Source organism: Gopherus flavomarginatus, chromosome 4, assembly GCF_025201925.1.
Source record: "Gopherus flavomarginatus isolate rGopFla2 chromosome 4, rGopFla2.mat.asm, whole genome shotgun sequence".
Classification (NCBI taxonomy): domain Eukaryota; kingdom Metazoa; phylum Chordata; order Testudines; family Testudinidae; genus Gopherus; species Gopherus flavomarginatus.
The window spans coordinates 212,373,894-212,392,132 of NC_066620.1; the positions used below are offsets into that span (position 1 = coordinate 212,373,894).

General features: G+C 51.2%; 1 protein-coding gene across 3 annotated transcripts in view; it reads right to left on the minus strand.

Moving 5' to 3' along the window:
• The window catches only part of ADCY3 (adenylate cyclase 3), a 94,546-nt gene extending 90,758 nt beyond the window's left edge, over window positions 1–3,788 (minus strand). For 2 of the 3 annotated variants that reach the window (XM_050948728.1, XM_050948727.1), the window contains exon 1: window positions 2,011–3,788. In XM_050948728.1, coding sequence (XP_050804685.1) covers window positions 2,011–2,685 — 675 coding nt within the window. In that variant the 5' untranslated portion in view covers window positions 2,686–3,788. The remainder of the gene's footprint in view (window positions 1–2,010) is intronic. The other variant, XM_050948729.1, reaches the window with a different exon arrangement.
• Window positions 3,789–18,239: the final 14,451 nt, after the last annotated feature.

Sequence of the window (18,239 nt, forward strand, 5' to 3'; positions counted from 1 at the left end):
ATTGTTTCAATTGCCTGGCATGGTGTCTAAATCGTCTTGGGCCAAATTCACTTCCTGATGTAAAAACCCCCATCGACTTCACTGATGAATGTGTCCCCTGAAGTTTACAGGAATCTAATGATCTTTAGCCCACTAGCTCTGTGCAACTCTTCCCTGGGCAAATGCTTGATGGACTGTATTGTATCTCCCTCTTCGCAGGCCTTGCCTAAATTGTCAGACCAATAAAGAATTGCTGGGCTGAATTGCTAAACAGGGAACAGTCTTGTATTGTGGTTTTTTAAAAAGGTGGCAACACCCTCAAACATGCTCACAGTTTTTCACACCCTGCCTCTGCTCTGCTTCCAAAACTGCAATCTCACCCCTTGGTCTCCCTCACACAGCGTCTCACATACACACACCAAGGCCCAGTTGTTTCCTCAGACATCCAAAGAGAACAGATGCACTAAAACATCTATGGAAAACCTGCAACAAGAGGAGACAGCCCACTGAGTGCAACTCACAACCAAATGCCCCCTTGCAAACAGTTGAGACCATTCAAGCACAGACGGAGCCTGTCTGGAAAAGGACCGAGCAGGAAAGTGTCACAGACATCAGACACATGAACATGACTAGGTGCTGACTAAAGAAATGACAGAAATATAGATACAGGCTGTCTGCAAAAGTATCTGACTGAATTCTTCCCACTGAAAAAGTCACAGGGCAGTGGCTAGGCCTGGCATGAGACCATAGGCTGTTGCCATGTTTTGAATTGTGCATCGGTGCAGATTGCTTACATGCGTCTCTCCTTTACAGAAACAGGTCAGGGTCACAGCCCGCTCCCATTGATCTAAAAAGGCACAACTCCTAGTGGATCAGTGGCACCAGGATTTGGCCACTGGAATAGCGGCGGTCTGCTTTTCTGGTGGAAGCTCCACCCCATGATAGATTAGAAGATGGGTGCGTCCTCTCACAGCAGGTCTGGCACAGCGGCTGCCCCACCCCAGCGTGCAAATTCCATCCCTGCGGACAATAGTTCTAGGGCATTTGTGTTTATATTTTTTCTCAGCTGGTTTAGTACCTCAGGCAGCCATTTGGGAGGCCAAAACAGTGTGAGATATGGGCTTCTCCTGGTACGTCTGTATGGCCACCAAAAGAATTAAACATGCAAAGAAGGCACTGGACTGGGAGTGAGGGTTCTGCCCCCAACTCGGCCATCGACATACAGTGCGATTTTGGGCAAGTCACTTCCTTGCCCTGGCCTCTGTTTCCCCAGGCATAAAACAGGGAGAATGATACCTCCCCAGTTTGTGACACACTTTGAGATCTTTGGATGATAAATAATATCCATATACACAAACGGACATTGGCACCCCAGACTATTCACTCTCTCCCCAATGGCATCGTTAAATGACCATCACCGTGATGGGCAGGTGCCTAGAGTTTAATACACAGGGCACAGTGGGCAGCCAAGAGGTGCTAGGGGAATTGTGGGATAACGTATGCAGTGGCCCTGGCTACTGTTACCAGTGGCTATTTTTGCTTTGGCAGGAGCTGAGGAACAGGTGGTGGTTTCTGATCTTCTGAATAACCGGTGGGGAACCCCTCTGAGGGGGGATGGCCACCCACAGCTCGAGAACCACTGCTCTCTGGGCAACTAGCCAGCTCCAAGGACAGAGACATTGTCCCCTTATCCCAGACCCAGGTGCACAGGGCTGGGAGGCCATATAGGTAAGGGCCATGGTGTTTAAATGCCCCTGATGCAAGGAAGATGGACCCAAGGTCTGACTCAGTATTGCTGGCAATGCCATCGGCAGCACATGCTCTCCTGGAGCAAGCTTCCAACCGTGGCCCATTTCAACCTAAGCACAGGCTGACTCACTACCTCACCCCAGGAGCATGCATTTCCCTGTACCTATCCCTGAAGGTCAGTTACGCATGAAACATCTCCCAGGCCCAACTGACTCAACATTATAGGCCCTCAAACCTCCTGCTCTTAGCAGGCCCCTACCTCTGACTCAGGACTCCCCTTACCTGCCGTAGCAAGGCCTCTCCATTGATGGAGTCCTGCTGCTGCTGAGCGATGGTGACCCCCAGCACCAGGGTGTGGATGCCGCAGGAGACGGCCGTGATGAGCACGATGGGCGTGAGGCGCAGGGGCAAGGTGATGAAGAAGGAGAAGACGAAGAAGGCCTGCCAGCCCACCGTGTCACTGGCCTCGTGGAAGTGGGAAAAGTTGAGGCCCAGGTAGCAGAATATCTGGGCAGCGATGAGAATCCAGAGAACATAGGGCATGAACTTGCGGGAGACGCGGTCTGGCAGGAGCCCGTACTTGCATAGGACGAAGAGCAAGATATCGGCGGCAAGGCCCACTGAGGCCACTAGGATGGGGGCCAGCTTGTCTGTGTTGTAGACCACGGCACACATGACGATGACATAGCAGTCAAAGAGGGCAGCGAAGACCACCAACACCAACAGGGTCTCGTGGCGCTGCCGGCGGAAGTAAGTCTGGTAGAGGTTCTCCAGGGACTCAGGGGCAAAGGTGAGTCGCATGAAACGCGGCAGGCAGAGGCATGAGCCTGAGTTTCTCACAGTCACCTCATGGGTCCGGCCCACCCCACGTTCGGGGTCGGAGGGTAGGCTAACCGAGTAGTCAGCCGAGTATTCAGCCGAGTACTCCGGCTCAGAGAAGGCTCTGTTCCCCGGCATTCTGCCTGCTCACTCTTCCCAACCAACCCTTGGAGAACTGGCACCGTCTGCAGCCGACGGTTACTCCAAAGGAGCTCCAGCTCCCATTTACCTCAGGGCAACCAACAGGCGAGGGCAAAGAGGCATCAGCAATGGCATCTCAGTTCTCCCCCTCAGACCCAAATCCTTCCCAACCCAGACGTTCCAGTCGGAAACCCAGGCTCCAAATGGGGGAGCGTGCCAGTAGCCAAAAGGGCACGTCCACTGCCTCCCCCTGTGCTGAAGCCTTCAGCTGGGTGCTCTGTAACACCCTGACCCTTCCCACTCACGCCCCTTTCAAATGTCACCAAAAATAAAATTAAATTTAAAAAACAATTGGCTGCGTGCCAAACAGAATCACGAGCTGCAACTAGCAACTCCAACTATCCAGTTCCCTCCAGCCGCTCCCCAGTCCCCACGCTCTCAGAGGCTGCAATCAAAACAGCTTTAAGAATACAAAAAGACATATAAATGTCTCACTGCCTCCTCAGTAGAGAAGCCAGAATCTGGGGTGTCTCTCTCCCTTTTCCTCCCCAATTTTTTCTGCTTTGGTCTTCTCAGGACCGTCCATCCCCAGCAACCATTTGCAAATTGAACCCCAGGATGATATTCCTCAATGCACTAGGGTCTCAGGTCCCCAAATCACACCTGCTCCCCCCTCCATGTGGGGGCAGAGGAATAAATAGCATTGGCCGGCCATTCCATGCACCCTGCAAGTCTCTGATTCTCATCCAGCTGTTAATGGGAAGGTCGGAAGATTTTGTTTGTATCCGGAGTCGCCAACAAAGAAAATGGGGGGGGAAGGACAGTCAGCAGAAGAGGCACTGATCTGTCAACCCTGCAGGCTCCAAACTGTTGCTTTCAGCTCCCTCATCAATCCAGGTAGCCCGTTCCCTGGCCATGCTCTGGAGAAGGCCAGTTCTCCCCCCTCACCATCTCAGTGCTGACGGGAGGGGATGTGGGGGAAGAGCCTCTCGGCTTCTTTGGTTTAGGCCTTGCTGAAATTAAAGCAGGGCTGTGGGAAATGGTGGTCTCCTACCCTGGGAGAGTGAAGTCGTGGGCAGATCCTGGAAGCCCCGCAACGCTGCAAGCATCCCCTAACAGTCACCAGTTTGCTCTGGCTTCTGTTTGCTCTTGGGCGAGCCCACGTCCTGCCTGGAGGAGAAGATGGATGGATGGCAGAGTCCAAACTAAACAGACGTCTCTTTAAGAGCCGAGTGTCCCTCTCAGCCGAAAACCCCATTCGGAGTCCATACTCTGCCTCTGGATTCTCCTCTCATCCATCTTCAGTGTCCCTCTCTTTGCATCCTCCTCCTCCTCCGCGCCCAGCAGCTGGTGTCTTGGGAGGCAGATGCCGTGCCTGTGTGTTTTTCAGTCTCTCTCTCTCTCTCTTTTCTCTGTTTTTTTGGTGACAATTCCCTTCTTCTCCTTGGAGCCCAACTGGGTGTCTTGTTGGAGCGTGTACGCATAGGTGGGTGGGTGGGAATCCGTCAAGCATAGACACCCAGCAGAAAAATGATGGAGGAGGAGGCAGAGGAGGAGGGGGAATGGGCGTAGCTTAAAATTATTGAAGAGAAAATAAAATCAAACAAGTGCATGGCTTGCAAACACACGTGTGCAGCCTGCACGCATGCACCCACCCCTGGGCTTGGCTCCTGCTCTCTGCTAGGGACTCTCCCTGGCAAACAACCCCAGAGTTAAATGCCTGGCAGGGGGAAAGAGGTGGTGGAGCTGGAAAGGAAAGCCAGGCTGCTCAGCTGATGCCAACTTTGTTATGCAGTCTGGAGGTGGGCTGCTCATGACAGTAAGGAAAGGGGGGCACGGGGAATATCCCCCCTCGGCCTGCGGAGGGGGAGAAGCCCCTTCCCCCAGAAGCAGGGTGCTGCCCAGGGGCAGCGGGCTAGCTACCAACGCAGGAAGCTCGCTCCTCCCAGCTGGCGGGCTGTGGCTGCAGGGGCGGGCTCGCCGCTGCAGGATGGGGGAGCTGCTGGGGGGACAAGGGCGGCTGCCGGGCAGGGGACCCCCGGGGCTGGGGGAGGGAGGAGTGTGAGCGGCTGCACGCCCCGCTCCTTCTCAGCAGCCCCCTTCCCCCGGGCGCTCCCCGCTCGGCGGCCCCCAGGCTGGGTGCAGCTGCTGCGGGCGCTCGCGGCGCCCCCTGCCCGGGAAACCCCCCGCCCCGCGTGCGGGGCAGCCAGCGCCCGGGATTGGCGCGCGCCGCGGGGCCTGCGCTGCGGCTCAAGGCAGCGCCCGGTGCAGGGCGCGGGGCTGCCCCACGCCTGGCAGCGGAGTGGGCGCTGAGAGCTGCTGGGGGCGGGGTGTTTGTGGGGGTGCCTGGGTGGAAGGGGGCCTGTTAGGTGGCTAAACTGGGTTTGCCGAAGGGGGGGGCGCGATGCCGGATTTATGGGAGGGGGGAGGAGATGGGACAAGCTCAGGGGCTGGGGGAAGCTGGAGCTAAAGGGCGAGGGGGGGCTGGGTTTGCAGGGATGGCAGGGGACAATGAGGGCAGCTGGGGAGGAGGCTGGAGGTAGATAGGTGGGGGTTGCTGGGTGCAGGTAGTTGGGAGAAGCTGGGTTTGTGGGGGTGTTGGGGGTGCTGGGTGAGTGGGGCGTGGGGAAGGTGGGTTTGCAGGGATGGCAGGGGACAATGAGGGCGGCGGGGGAGGAAGCTGGAGGTAGATAGGTGGGGGTTGCTGGGTGCAGGTAGTTGGGGGAGAAGCTGGGTTTGTGGGGGTGCTGGGTGAGTGGGGCGTGGGGAAGGTGGGTTTGCAGGGATGGCAGGGGGACAATGAAGGCGGCTGGGGAGGAGGCTGGAGGTAGATAGGTGGGGGGTTGCTGGGTGCAGGTAGTTGGGGGAGAAGCTGGGTTTGTGGGGGTGTTGGGGGGTGCTGGGTGAGTGGGGCATGGGGAAGGTGGGTTTGCAGGGATGGCAGGGGACAATGAAGGCGGCTGCGGGCAAAGGGCTGGGGAGGAGGCTGGAGGTAGATAGGTGGGGGGTTGCTGGGTGCAGGTAGTCGGGGGAGAAGCTGGGTTTGTGGGGGTGTTGGGGGGTGCTGGGTGAGTGGGGCGTGGGGAAGGTGGGTTTGCAGGGATGGCAGGGGACAATGAGGGCGGCGGGGGAGGAAGCTGGAGGTAGATAGGTGGGGGTTGCTGGGTGCAGGTAGTTGGGGGAGAAGCTGGGTTTGTGGGGGTGCTGGGTGAGTGGGGCGTGGGGAAGGTGGCTTTGCAGGGATGGCAGGGGGACAATGAGGGCGGCTGGGGAGGAGGCTGGAGGTAGATAGGTGGGGGCTGCTGGGTGCAGGTAGTTGGGGGAAAAGCTGGGTTTGTGGGGGTGTTGGGGGGTGCTGGGTGAGTGGGGCATGGGGAAGGTGGGTTTGCAGGGATGGCAGGGGACAATGAAGGCGGCTGCGGGCAAAGGGCTGGGGAGGAGGCTGGAGGTAGATAGGTGGGGGGTTGCTGGGTGCAGGTAGTCGGGGGAGAAGCTGGGTTTGTGGGGGTGTTGGGGGGTGCTGGGTGAGTGGGGCGTGGGGAAGGTGGGTTTGCAGGGATGGCAGGGGGACAATGAGGGCGGCGGGGGAGGAAGCTGGAGGTAGATAGGTGGGGGTTGCTGGGTGCAGGTAGTTGGGGGAGAAGCTGGGTTTGTGGGGGTGCTGGGTGAGTGGGGCGTGGGGAAGGTGGGTTTGCAGGGATGGCAGAGGGACAATGAGGGCGGCTGGGGAGGAGGCTGGAGGTAGATAGGTGGGGGTTGCTGGGTGCAGGTAGTTGGGGGAGAAGCTGGGTTTGTGGGGGCATTGGGGGTGCTGGGTGAGTGGGGCGTGGGGAAGGTGGGTTTGCAGGGATGGCAGGGGACAATGAAGGCGGCTGAGGGCAAAGGGCTGGGGAGGAGGCTGGAGGTAGATAGGTGGGGGTTGCTGGGTGCAGGTAGTTGAGGGGAGAAGCTGGGTTTGTGGGGGCATTGGGGGTGCTGGGTGAGTGGGGCGTGGGGAAGGTGGCTTTGCAGGGATGGCAGGGGGACAATGAGGGCAGCTGGAGAGGAAGCTGGAGGTAGATAGGTGGGGGTTGCTGGGTGCAGGTAGTTGGGGGAGAAGCTGGGTTTGTGGGGGTGTTGGGGGGTGCTGGGTGAGTGGGGCGTGGGGAAGGTGGGTTTGCAGGGATGGCAGGGGGACAATGAGGGCAGCTGGGGAGGAGGCTGGAGGTAGATAGGTGGGGGTTGCTGGGTGCAGGTAGTTGAGGGGAGAAGCTGGGTTTGTGGGGGTGTTGGGGGTGCTGGGTGAGTGGGGCGTGGGGAAGGTGGGTTTGCAGGGATGGCAGGGGGACAATGAGGGCGGCTGGGGAGGACGCTAGAGGTAGATAGGTGGGGGTTGCTGGGTGCAGGTAGTTGAGGGGAGAAGCTGGGTTTGTGGGGGTGGAAGTAGAGAGAAGTGCCTGGGGGAGAGGAAGGCTAGGGTCACCTGCTCCTCCACTCTGTCCTCTTTATCTCCACTGCCTGTTGCCCTGGCTACTCTTTCCCCACCCTGATCCATGGAGGGTGCAGCCTGCTCAGCCAGCACCACAGCATACCCCGGCAGCCGTGAACTACAGTGGCAGGCTGTGGCTGCAGCCCAGCTGCGTGGGTGACAGTCTGTGCAGCAGGAGTGAGTGGGAAGGCAGGTGCGAGTGTCACCTGAGCTGCCTAATCCTGGGCGGGCCTCTCACTGTGACTCACTTAACCTCCCTGCTTCTGTTTCTCTATCTGTACAACAGATCAGTTGTGACTCTTGCCCTGTGCACAACGTGAAGGAACCGCACTGGCACAGTGGGGTTCAAGTAACTGCATTTACTTACTGTGTACAACATGCAAAGCCTAGTTACATATACACACTACTGCCCTGACTGGTTTCTAAACAGAGAACACAGTGAGTGTCATGAGAGGGCTCACATACTTTTTTAAAAGCAGCAAAGATCCTGTGGCACCTTATAGGTTAACAGACGTTTTGGAGCATGAGCTTTCGTGCGTGAATACCCACTTCGTCGGATGCATGTATTCACCTACGAAAGCTCATGCTCCAAAATGTCTGTTAGTCTATAAGGTGCCACAGGATTCTTTGCTGCTTTTATAGATCCAGACTAACATGGCTACCACTCTGTTACTTGATACTATTTAAAGAGATACTACCCAATTTTTACACAACAGTGCTTAATACTTACTTACTTTCCTGGAGCACTGTGAGTGGTTTGCAAAATTCTATGAAGAGAGAAAGCCCTGTATTGTCATACCCACTCTCTGCCTCTCTCCACACTACCGTTATGGTTTTGCAGATGCAGGATGCATCTTTGGGAGCGAGGGAGGATGTGGGAACATCTGGATAGCTGAGCTGCCAGCACGTCCTCCCCTAGCAAGGAGATACTGATGCCCTGTCAGAGCTCTTGTACAGCACTTAAAAATGGGAGGAAAAAAATGCCAAACACCCTGTGAATCAATACACCACTGAGACCAAAATCTCCAGGCCAAATTAATCTCTGGAGTAACACCAAGGATTAATTTCTGTGTTAGAAAATACAGACATTCATGCACAAGGCAAAATCAGCCAGTAGAATTCATTGCCACTAGAAACTAAGACCAAGAACTTAGCAGAATTTAGCACCAGACTTTTAAAAAGGCTTTCTGATGTGAAGGCAAATCTCCACCAGACTGAATTATATGCATGCATGAAACAAATTAACGCATGTGCAGCAGGGGAGCTCTTGGGGATAGATATTTTTTAATAACTTTAAAATCTGAATTCAGTGCTGGTGAAAGATCCCAGCTCGACAGCCCTTGGGAGCTATTCAGCAGGTACAATATGGACAGCACTAGTTCAAGCTACATCCATTAATGTGATCTAGTCCCCTTGCACTTTGTGAGTTCAGTGCTTTTCAAATTTTATTGCTGTTTGCAAGAGCTCCTGCCAAAGAGGCTGCATTACAAACCTAACAGTGATACAGCCTTTCTTCAAAGAAGGTACACAGGACACAAACTGAGAATAAGAACTTGGAAGACTGTGTAACAGTGCCATCTGGTGACTCCCATTATAACACCATCCCCATTCTCAACTTGTTCCATCAAGGGCAATGGAGCTCAGAGCAACTTCACAAATCATCTGCAATGACAGCCAGAAAGGTACAAGTCCCAAACAGAAGAGAAAAAAATGAATAAAGGTTTAGCTTTTTACCTGTGTGTGTAACAGTTCAAGGCAACTGCATCTGTATTTCCCCTTAGTGATCCAGCAAAGGAACCTGCTCTACATGTGTCACTCTCTCTTCTGACCAGGGTATCTCAAGGCTGAACAGTTCACTGTTTTATTCCCAGCAAAAGACAGATTGTCAAAGCAGACCTCCTTGCTTTCTCTTTGACTAATAATGCTGTAACTGCCCACACAGTTAAATTACCACATAGCCCTTTCTATGCAAGCTTATTTATTCTTAAGGTGAGAGCACTGCAGAGAAAACATTAAAAGCAATAAAAGAACCTACACACCTGCTAATAAGTTTATCAGAGATCACGCCAACTCGGACATGGGCTCTGGCAGGTGCCTTCAAACCCCATAAAGAGTCTCCTCCTTTATGGTCACAAGTGCATAAAAGCCTCCCCTCAGAACTAGCACTCATTAAAAGTTTAGTCCTGACTTTCACAGATCGGGGCCTTTGATCTGGAGGAGCAGGTAATCAGCAAACAATGAGTTTTTCTCCCCAGGGCATAGTTTCAAAAGGCCTCCCAAGTACCTCCTAGGAAACCCACTGCCCATGTATTGTTTCAAACAGTTCTTTGAAGTCCTTAACATTTCCCCAAGGTTTTACATCAGCAAGTCTCTAAGAAAAGTTACATAAATTCTACAATAACACACAAATAATTGTATTTGTAATACAATGGACCCCAAAGATATTAAACTTCATTCAATCAAGTTTAAGTTGTCTGTGAAGTTTGTCTGAGAGATTGCAGGAAGTTGCCCTCTGTCACACTACGTAGCAAGTGTTCCTCTGATTAGAACTTTCCAAATCCCCATTCCCAAAATCTGTTTAATTCCCATTCACATCTCTTTGGAGATATTTTTCTCTCTCTTTTGTGTAGCTTTCAACTGCTCCATTCTTGCAACCTGGCATTTCTTGTTCCAGCAAATGAACCAGGAATTTGCTCTCCTGTTCTGCAATCCATGGGGAATGAGGAGGCAGCCATCTCTTTCTAGACACAGTCACTCCCCTGAATGACCAGTTCCTTGCTCTTCTGCTTGGGGCAGTGTTTGCAATTATCCTCCCAAAAAGTATGTCTGGACAAGGCAGTGGCATGTCCCTGCTTGTCCTTAGGCCTGTGTGAGTCTGTGAACCGAGAACCTTATAGTTTCCCCAACCACCTGTCCAGTTGCCTCTCAGGATTCCTAATTCTAAAGAGCTATTGGAGGAATGCATGGACTGCCCTGATCACCAATTTTCTCCCATACAGATAGTGGTGTAATAGATTTAACCACTGTCAAGAAATCCTTCCTGGTGGCATGGTGGTTTCTCTTGGCAGAACTTAGACTTTTGCTGTAATAACAGTACTACCCTCAAAGCCATAAGCACTGGCCTGTGTCTGATACAAATTTTGAGACACCAATGGGCTAAGACAGAAGTGGTCACAAGGGCTCTTTTGAACTCTGCAAGTGCAAATACCAAGTTACATTTAGGTAGCTACTGAAATGGTTTCCCTTTCTTACCCAGCCCATGCAACTGTTTTGCAATATTGGCAAACCCATGAATGAACCTTGTATACCTATAGCAGGTACAGGGAGGGGCAGGTCTAGGCCTGCTTAAGACTAAAGGCCCATCCCTCAATCGAGGGAGAGGAATCATTGAGCCCAGGCCACAATTGAGTGGGGGGGGCCAACAAATAACAAAACCGGGACAGGAGCAAAGGTCACAGGCCCAAAACAAGGGATCCAGAAAGGGACACTAAGCACAGAACCCATGACAGCGTCCCACTGCTCCTTAAAGAGTCCAAGGAGTCACTGGACGCTGCCCATACAAGCTCCGCTGGTAGATGTGATCAAACAAGGGACCAGAAACAGGCCCCCTCAGTCGCAGAGCCCCACCCCGTCAAGTTTCCTCCTTCTGGTCCAGTGGACGGCCATCTTGGCCAGTGCCAAGAGGAGGTTAATGAGGTCTCGTGACTTTGTGGAGCCTCAGAGGGGGTGTGCAAATACAAAGAGGTGTCGGGAAAAACGCAGCCAGGATCTCGGCAGAAGGTTCTGGAGGATCCTGAAGAGGGGCTGCAGCCTGATGCGCTCTATGCAGATGTGTGCCAGGGTCTCCCTTTCACTGCAGAAGGGGCAGGTGTTGGGGAACTCCGTCAACTGCACCAACCAAACTCCCATGCTCCTGGCTTCAAGGAGAATCTACTAATCGAATCCCCAGCAGGCCATGGGACTAGGGTGAAATACCGGCTGGCCCACAAGGGTTCCTCACACTCTGCAGGTGGTACACACAAGAGCGAAGACATGGATGGTATGGAGTGTGAACATGTAGAGATGTTTGCGGGGCGTGATTTGGAGACAGACCGAGTGGATGGCATTCAGCCAACTCAGGTGGTGTAGCGGAGCCATCTGGAGGGCTCGCAGGGCAGAGGCATGACAATGAGCGCTGGTGAGCAAGGGGTGGGTGGGGAGCACTATCCTGCAGGACCCACTCAATATAAGTGAGAGAGAACCAAGGTGCAAGTCCGGCCTCACCTCCTGGAGCACGACGGGACACGCAGAGCGGGCAATTCCATGTGCTGCCCAAGCACTACAGGGTCCATCCAATTCCTTCAGTGTTGTCCAGGAAGTCTCCGATTCTGGTGACATCAACCAGAACCGTCCTCCAGCACATCAAGAGGGACTCCACCATCTGCACATGAAGATGGGAGTTATGGAGCAGGAGATCCTACAACTCCGTGGCCACTATGGAGCTGGTTGCTGAGACTGGCTTCCAGGTCCTGAGAAGGTCTTGGTAGATGCCTGGGTCTTGGGGGACACAGGCACCAATTTTCCAATGTGCCGGGGGGGTGCTCAACCCCTGGCTCTGCCCCAGGCACTGACCCCACTCCACCCCTTCCCGCAAGGCCCTGCCCCACCTCTTCCTGCCCAATTCCGCCCACTCCCCTGAGCATACCACTTCACCACTCTTACCCCCATCTTCCTGCACGCCGTGAAACAGATAATCTCGGCAGGTGGGAGGCGCTGTTCTGCGGGGCCCACTGGCGGGCAGGAGGCACTTGGGGGGAGCTAATGGGGGACTGCCAGTGGGTGCTCAGCACCTCTCATTTTTCCCCCATGGGTGCACCAGCCCCAGAGCTCCCACAGAGTCGCCGCCTATGTTGGGGGAAACTTCTCGGGTGGAGATAAAAGAGCAGCCAGTTGCATCAGAGTCCTTGGATGTGGTGGAGGAAGACGTGCACCAGCATGCTTCATGCTGGACTATGAACATGGTAAAGGAGTCTCTGCACGGCCTGAAAGCAGAACGTGTGGCTCTGGCTGTGGATATAGACCAAGCCCTGTCCACGCTTCCCCAGGGGAAGACTCAGGACACCAGCAGAGACCCAGTACTTCCTTGGCCAGAAGAACTCCAGGATATTTCTCCCGATGCTGGCCAGGGTCCCCGGTGATGGGCTCAGAACCAGTCCCAGTGCCCCGACAGTACTAGATGGTCGATGATCAGAAAGTAAAGGTCAAGATAGAACAGCGGACCCGCATCCCACTGGTTGACATAGAGCGTGGGTGGGAGGGATCCCACCTGCTACCCATCCCCAACTCCCCAGCGATCAGGCTAGAGCTCTTGACCCAGTTGACCCAGGCAGAGAAGGCCGCTGAACAGTTGTCTTGGCAAGCTGCCCTCTGTGCCAGGGCCCCCAGGTCCTGACTCCTGAGCCAAGAGTAACACATCGTTGGCATACCCCAACAGATGACCTGCAAGTCTGGCTCTCGAAGCACCAATCCCATCATCCTCTTGCTGAGGAGATAGAGGAAGGGCTGGATGCTATACCACTGGCCAGACAGTGGGCAGCCCGCATGACCAAAGGTGCCAGGCTTGGTAAGGGCCCAATTGAGCTTGACCAAACACTCCGCAGAGATGCACAGCACCTGGAGGAACCCCACAAAGCAAGGTCCGAAGCCAAATGCCCCTAAAGTGCCCATAAGATACCTGTGATTCATCCTATCACACACCTTCTCCTGGTCAAGGGACAGGAGGATGAGAGACACATAATCCTTACACACCAGATGGAGAAGTTCCTAGTATGACATTACCTTCTGGTGTTATCTGGACTGGTGATCTGGACCCTGCTCTGCTGTGAGAACCCCCACTCCTGGGCTGTTTACGCACAGCCTCTGGCACGTAAGTTGTTCCTTGGATTGTGCAACCGAATGACACTAGCCAATATCTCCGGTCCCAGACACAACCCTAGGAACCTCCGTCTTGTAGTGTTCAGTTATGCCTGCTGGGTGCTGCAAGCTTATATAAGTTTGTCAATTTAATAAAGAAATTGATATGTACCAGGCTTGTTCTCCCAAGGGGAGTCTCTGACATGCTTCAAACCAAATGCACTGTTTCAGGTAGAATAAACAAATGTATTTATTAACTACAAAGCTAGATTTTAAGTGATTAAAAGTCAAAGCATAACATGTCAGATTTGGTCAAATAAAATAAAAGCAAAACGAATTCTAAAGTGATCTTAACACTTCCAATGCCCTTACAAACTTAGATGCTTCTCACCACAGACTGGCTGGTTGCCCTTCAGCAGGCTCTCCCCTTTGATCAGTGCTTCAGTTGCTTGGTGTGGTGTCTGTTGATGTAGGTGGAAGAGAGAGGAAGAGCATGGCAAATGTCTCTCCCTTTTATCATGTCCTTTCTTACCTCTTGGCTTTGCTCCCCCGTTCAGAGTCAGGTGAGCATTACCTCATTGTAGTCAGTGAATGGCTAGCCAGCTACAAAAGCAGTTTCTCCTTCCTTGGCATTCACACCTCAACTGCTAGAAGAGGGCCTCATTCTTCCCCGATTGAACTAAACCTCGTTATCTCTAGACTGATTCTTACCTGCATATTTATACCTGCCTCTGGAAATTTCCACCACATGCATCCGACGAAGTGGGTATTCACCCACAAAAGCTCATGCTCTAAAACGTCTGTTAGTTTATAAGGTGCCACAGGACTCTTTGTTGCTTTTACAGATCCAGACTAACACGGCTACCCCTCTGATACTTGAGTTTCTATTTTGATTCCCTGCAGATTTCTGTACTAACAACATATAGCTGCACTGTATAAACTGCAGGCTTTTGTAGCTAGGCTTTTAGCACCTGGAGAGGTATCTGGAAAGGAACTGAAAGCACGTAGGGAGAGCTGGATAAGCACATTAGCTGGAGGTTCTTCTAAAGTGATCAGCAGTGAAATAGTTAACAATGTGGACTTTTACATTATCCTTAGGTTTCAGATTGGATGAATGGGACAGCTGACACCTCTTAAGAGTGATTGTTTCAGGCTGTGTGTGGACCCGGGCAGACAGCACTGCACTGGTTTATAGTTGATTTGTTTTCAAGGTTTAATGAAAGCTTAGGCTGGGTCTACATTAGAAAACCAGGTCGATATAACCACGTCGCTCGGGGTGTGGAAAATCCACATCCCTGAGCCGCATTGTTAAACTGACCTAAATCCCTGTGTCGACAGCCTTGCCACTTCTCAGGGAGATGGATTATCTATGCAGATGGCAGAATCCCTCCCATTGGCGTAGGTAGCATCTACACTTAAGTGCTACAGTGGCACAGCTGTGCCAACGGCCTTTTATGTGTAGACATACCCTTAGTTGTTGGGGTACATTTCTCAAGTAAAAGTGGAATATGTGCAAATTCTCTGGACACCGAATCACAGAGTACACTTACCTTTTCTATGCAATTTGGCTAACCAACCTCAATCCTGACCTACAGCCCTCCCTAGCTATTCCACTCCTGGTTTCCCTGCACAGCTTTGCTGATGGCCCTCAATCCTGACCTGCAGCTCCTCCTGCTACTCCAGTCCTAAAGAAAGGTCTGAAAATATGTTAGGTGGTTTGGTGGAGGTTTTTATTCTGGGGACAGAGGACGACTAGGGACAGTGCTGAGATCCCCAAACTCATTTAACTTGTAATGTTTTACAGTCAGCTTTGAACGTGATCTCCCAAGGCCAGTCAGAAGAACCCACAGCAGCAACCTAGTCCCTTCACAGGACCTCTTCAAGACAAACCTCTCCAGAATAAATAAGGTTCTTTTGGTTGCATTTACATGTGGTGTAATAGTAACATCAATGGTGACCGAGGTTAATTGGAGGCTGATGAGCCGTAGTTCAAGAGAAAAGTGACAGGGTGGATTTGGATCAGGAAGCAGCGTTCACAAAACATGCTACATTCCCCAGCTTTGGGGCTCCCAACTGCATAGGGGCAGGGAAGATATTTCTACCTGTTCCCTACCAGTGAAAACATTCAGTTATGGGGTAAGCAATTGTCTCTCTCTAGGAACTAATAGTGGGCCCACAAAATAGGTATTGCAGTAAATAGCAGCTGGATAGTGACATATCACAGTCCTAGATGGGATTTTCTGAAGTTCTTAGTGTTGGTCTACCTCTGCTGTTACTGAAGTCAGGTGATTTTCCCCACTGACTTCAATAGGAACAGAAATAGGTCAGTGCCAAGTGGGGTTGATCTCATCAGGAGTATTTTCTTTGTAGAAAGGGTCTGACAATAGGCAATCCATTGCCTTGAATATGATTTCTGAACAGTTGTTATTCAGGGTGGATCAATGCTGTACACCTCAAGCCTCCCACGGGGACAATGCAATTAGGACATTCTGTGTTTTGTTTCTTAGAAAATGGCATGAGTGTGTTATATAGAAAGGGTAGTGACTCCTGTCACAAAGCAGACCCTGATGCAACCTTGATCTACATAACATGATTGTGTTTTTCAGCTAAACAATATATTTGGTTTCACACCGTGTGGGGTGATGCACCAGATCTATAAATCCTCCTGTTCCAACCCCACTGCATCATGGAAAGTGAATGATGCAGCAGGTGTAGCGATGCGTATGTTTCAATCACGTTGCCTGTATCCTATCCCATCAAAACTCTAGAGGCAGAACTGATGCTACAAAGGAGATCTGCAAACCCTATGCTCTCTCACCGGGACTTTAAGGGAAAATAACAAAAGAATAAAAATAATCTAAAACTAAAATTAGACCTGGAGGACAGGGTAACTCTTGGATGGGAAAACCTAGCAGCTATCACACAGAATGACACTTCAGGGTAAGCTATGGGCTTGGACAACAAGAGTATGCTGCCACTGCCACTCAACTAGATAGCCCATTCTCAGCTCATGGAATCACCACCACTACTAAAATGTCAGCACACCTACAAGAGATCAGCTCTTGGACAAGGAGCAGATGACTCAAGCTGAACCTGGGCAAGACCAAAGTGATGCTGGGTGGAAAGGAGAAATACTTCAAAGAGCTGGCCAAGTCATTGTCTCCATCTTCCACTGAAGACTCACAGCCCCCGTTGGTCAAAGTGGTGAGTGCCTCAGGATCTTATTTGCTTCCTGGATAATCAGTAGCATCAGTTTAAAAAAAATGTCTTCTTTACCTCCAGCTTGCTAGGAAACTTCATCCCCAATGAGGGCCTGGCCCCAGGGCTCCAGGGGTTTGCACCTCTGGGTTGAATTATGGTAATTCTTTGCATCCAAAGCTGAATGTGAAGACGATGTACAATCTCTCTGCCTTCTCCATGACAGAGGCCATTGCGAGCACATCAGGCATGTGCTCAAGTTTCCCCAGCGGCTCCCCGTGAGCTTCTGATACACCAGTTTAAGGTCTGAGTTCTCATTTTCAAAGCAATTCATCAAGCTAGCTCCAGCTTCAACCAAAGACCAAATTTCCATCTATGAACTACCATGGCAGCTGCGTTCCTCTGGGACAATGCAGCTCCCACAGCCCAGGACAAAGCATTCTCTAGCAAGGAGATCCCGCAAAGGAACAACTTTCCAGAGGAAAGCAGGCAAATTCAGACTCTCACTGACCTACATTGCAAAGCCTTCCTCTTTGAGAAAGAAACTCTACTCTGTAATGCTCATAAATCAAACACCCTGTTTATACCCAAACCTTGACCAACTCCACCCCTCCCTCCCCCCAGAAGAAAAGGAAGAACCCACAAACCTACTCCAAGCAGAATTTTGACCTCTAAAAAGGAGATGTGCTAGAGACTCCATGAAGTTCACTCAGGATTTCATTAGTGATTTTATGTGGAAGGGGCTCAGATGCTTCCCATGATGGAGGGATGGGATAGCTCAGTGGTTTGAGCATTAGCCTGCTAAACCCAGGGTTGTGAGTTCAATCCTTGAGGAGGAGGCCATTTAGGGATCTGAGGCAAAAATCTACCTAGGGATTGGACTAGATGACCTCTTGAGGTCCCTTCCAACCCTGATATTCTATGATCAGTATAAAACCCTAAAATAAGTAAGTGTTCAAAAGACATATTATTCCTTTAGCTTTATGTAAGTAGGCTCAGACCATAGATTTATAGGTACAGGGGAATTTAGCCTCTACCTAGTGTAGAGCCCTCTGTTGCCCGCAAAGCCAAGTTCAGTATTAAGTTTTATGCTAGACCTAGCAAACATTTATCACTATCAAACCTGGCAGTGTCAGCTCAGCAGTGGCGCAGAAAAGAGGGGTGTTAGAAGTGATTCGAACTGCAATCAAACATGAACAGTAAAGAACCTTCTCACTAGGATAGTTTACAGTGGGTTGGAGAAATACACAGTGCTTCTTTTGTTTTAAATTCAGTTTTGCTTTATAAAAATACACAGCTTAAAAGTACATCAAGTTTCCAGACAAGACATGCATGCATAGGGTCATTTCAGTGTTTCCAGTCAGTTCATGTAAACAACAAAAGCAGACATAAATTCAACCAGTAGAATAAAAGGTACTTTTATAGGAGTAAAACAGTGCATTCACAGTTTATATATCCAACACACCAGAAGGGGTAAGTGCATCCCTGAACATAGGAAGTATTTCTGAACAACAATCAGCCATTAACAAGACTCTTCCTAGAAGCTGGCCTTTATGGCTTAGAATTGCACCATCCAGCAGCAGAATTATTTATCCTTCCTTCCTGGAAAATACACAGACAACTAGGTTTGAAGCCAGAATCACGTGGTTTCCTTAGCATGGGAGATGAGGAGGCGTCCAAAGAGCTTAAGAATATAGACTGACCTAGCCCCACTTACTCCAGTGTTGATTTAACACCAGCACAGGATCTGGCCCGTAACATTTGAATTTGCTTTCAGAGAGAAGAAATGTTGCAAATTTAAAAATACAGTTAACCTTATGGAGCAATGTCTCAAATGATTATTTATATGTCTGAGGTATAACAGCTGCTTTTCAGCAGATCTCCCTCCCCCACCCCCGCCCAATCTCCCTGCAATCTGGCATCAGAAACCTGGTGTAGATCAAAATTATGTAGTCTTATGAAATTCACAGCCAAACAAACCAAAAAAGAAATC